The following is a 2,629-nucleotide window of genomic DNA, read 5'->3' as shown; positions in this document are numbered from 1 at the left end:
GAGAAAAACATGAGAAGTTATGCAAGCTTATTTAAGAAAATCGTCGACTAATCCTCAGAAAATCGTCTACCACATCCGTGAAATTTCAAAACTATCTTTACAAAAGGTTACTACGCCGCTGATTTGGCAATACCTGTTGCCTAATGAAACACCCATATTTCTGTTCAGCCTGTGTGGTCCTTATTTCAAGCCTTGCAGCGGGACTCTTCTCAGATATATATTTCTTACATCCTTGTTGTGTTTCCTCTTTCTAAAAGTCGCGAATAGAACACAACAATCTAATGCTGCGGACGCTGAAATATAAAACCAGAACATTATATTAATCAGAATGGCATATTTTATCTTAATCTTTAACAAGCCTTTAAACCTATCCATCCACTTCATCGATGCCATTAACTACCACAACTGGCATCTCCATCCAGATAAATTACGATTCTTTTCTCTCTCCTATTTGGTATGTTTGGAAATGCATATTGAGTCCTACATCCAATTCGTTTCCCTTGTCTGGTCGACCTTCAATATCATAATGAAGATTTAAAGTGTAGTCGTTGGTCAAAGGGTAAGAATCGATGCTATGGTCAATAGCACGAAAGAAATCAGATGCTTACGCGGAACTTGCGTGTGGCTATCGTATGTTTGTTGAGACGCAAAGAGGATGTTAAAGTCCAACACGTCCACCTATTCTTGACATCAAACAAATGGTAGAGAAACACATGTATAAACTTCTTTGACCGATTCACATTCCTTAAACAGCAAAGCTGACCCGTCCTCCTTACTCTTATGTCCTCAGAACCCCGGGATCGCCTATATAAATGCCACGGTGCCTCTGTTCAACTCGCCATTCATTCTATCAACCCATCATTTCTAGTTGCAGCCTCCAGAGAAGAAGAATGGCGGACTGCCGAGGTAAGAAAGCAAATCCCCTTTCTTGCCTTACCACCAACGTTCGTCTATGGTTTTACCAGCTCCATTGTTTTTTTTTTTGGGAAAAATTTCCGAAAGTTATTTATTTTTCGATCCAATCGGCTCGGACTGATTGCTAACTGTGAAGATGCACCTTGAAGGAAAGAGTTCGTGGCCGGAGCTTGTTGGTTTCAGGGGCCGCGTCGCTGCGGAAATAATCGAACGGGAGAATCCCTTCGTTCGTGCGCGCGTGATTCCTGAAAATGCTGTTACACTCACGGTAGTCCTTTGCGACAATGTATACGTGCGTGTGAACAGCCGAGGAATAGTCGTCCGAATTCCACAAGTCGGGTAGGAGCTGATGCGGAGACACAACAATAGCCTGAAAATCTTTTTCGCTTCAATAAATCTGAAATCTGATGATTTCAGACGTCGAACAATAATGGATAAAGGCAGTCTTTTATAGACCTGTGGTTGACAAATAAATGTGTCATCGTACACTTGGTATTTCCAGAAAGTATATTTAATCCACTTTGCCAAAAGCGGGTGCTGCTCTATTCTTCTTTTCAGTGCTTTTCATATACACCTGCAAATGATAACACCTGATTACCAAGCAATAAGGATTAAATGAGGGACTACCTAGAGAAAAGAAGGGAGCTAGAAGGTAGAAATAAGGATTAAACAATAGTAAAGGTAAAAAACGGAAGTAGAACGTCAAGGTCAAAGCGCGACACCGAGGAAGAAAATAGGGGAGAGAGAGAGTGTCATAACCTGCGAGCAAGAGACCGAGAAAGAGGAGAGATAGAAACCAGAGAGAGAGAGAGAGAGAGAGAGAGAGCTAAACAACTTATAGAATTAGAAACCTAATCAGAGTCGTAGAGAACAGACGGAGACCAAAAAATAAAGTGGTAACACAACTCAGCGAATGATTACAATCGTCACCCATGCCACCCGAATGTATTACTCTCTGTCTCATCGACATGTCAGCACAAGCCACCCGATAGGACTTAATATACGATTAGACTAGTAAGAAATATTCACGAGCCCTATACTCCCGAAGGAGATCTAGTGGTTAGGATTAACTATAGGAAAAAACAAATAGGAATAGACATAGTAAGGAAAAATAAATGGAGAGAATCAAATCTAGTTAGGAGAAGATAGACGGCTAGGATCAAATCTTGATATATCCATTATATATTGCTATAACGGTCAGGATCAGTCAGCGAACTAACATATATTGTTACTTATACGATTTATATAAATACCAACACACATGTATCATTTTATTCGCAGATATACAACGATCTTAACGGCTTATCTTACCCCTTTCTTCTTGCTCTGTCATCTCTCTCCATCTCTCCCTTTCTCTCTCACATTCTTTACATTTCACATCTATAACTCTCGTCTACTGTTTGGAGCTCGATCAGCTTCAACATGGTATCCGAGCTTCCGAACGCCATGGCAGAAGAAATCTCCACTGCATTATATGCTTCTGCCTCATTGTCTTCAACAGTCCATGTTAATTCTGTCACAACTGGACCAGTCCCGGTGAAGATTCCTTCAGGAGCCACAGTATTGGTCGGGCTCAATGACGACAACTATAAGAATTGGAATAGATCAATGATCCCTATTCTCAACGTGTATCAATTAATAATATGTGTTCCCATGTTCTGTTTCTATTTCAGACTAAGAGAAATCTGGCGGCGAACCCATAATCCAATGGATG

The 2,629-nt window shown here is 40.7% G+C and overlaps 1 protein-coding gene across 1 annotated transcript; it reads left to right on the top strand.

Annotated features, from left to right (window-relative positions):
- The first annotated feature begins 771 nt into the window (after window positions 1–771).
- On the top strand, window positions 772–1,460 carry LOC144716947 (glu S.griseus protease inhibitor-like). The gene is made up of 2 exons (XM_078592230.1): window positions 772–906; window positions 1,065–1,460. Exons 1-2 carry the CDS (start codon window positions 813–815, stop codon window positions 1,256–1,258), a joined length of 288 nt encoding a protein of 95 aa, XP_078448356.1. The 5' UTR covers window positions 772–812; the 3' UTR covers window positions 1,259–1,460.
- The last annotated feature ends 1,169 nt before the right edge of the window (window positions 1,461–2,629 follow it).

Source organism: Wolffia australiana, chromosome 1, assembly GCF_029677425.1.
Source record: "Wolffia australiana isolate 7733 chromosome 1, ASM2967742v1".
Classification (NCBI taxonomy): Eukaryota; Viridiplantae; Streptophyta; class Magnoliopsida; order Alismatales; family Araceae; genus Wolffia; species Wolffia australiana.
This window is presented reverse-complemented; position numbering and strand designations above follow the sequence as displayed.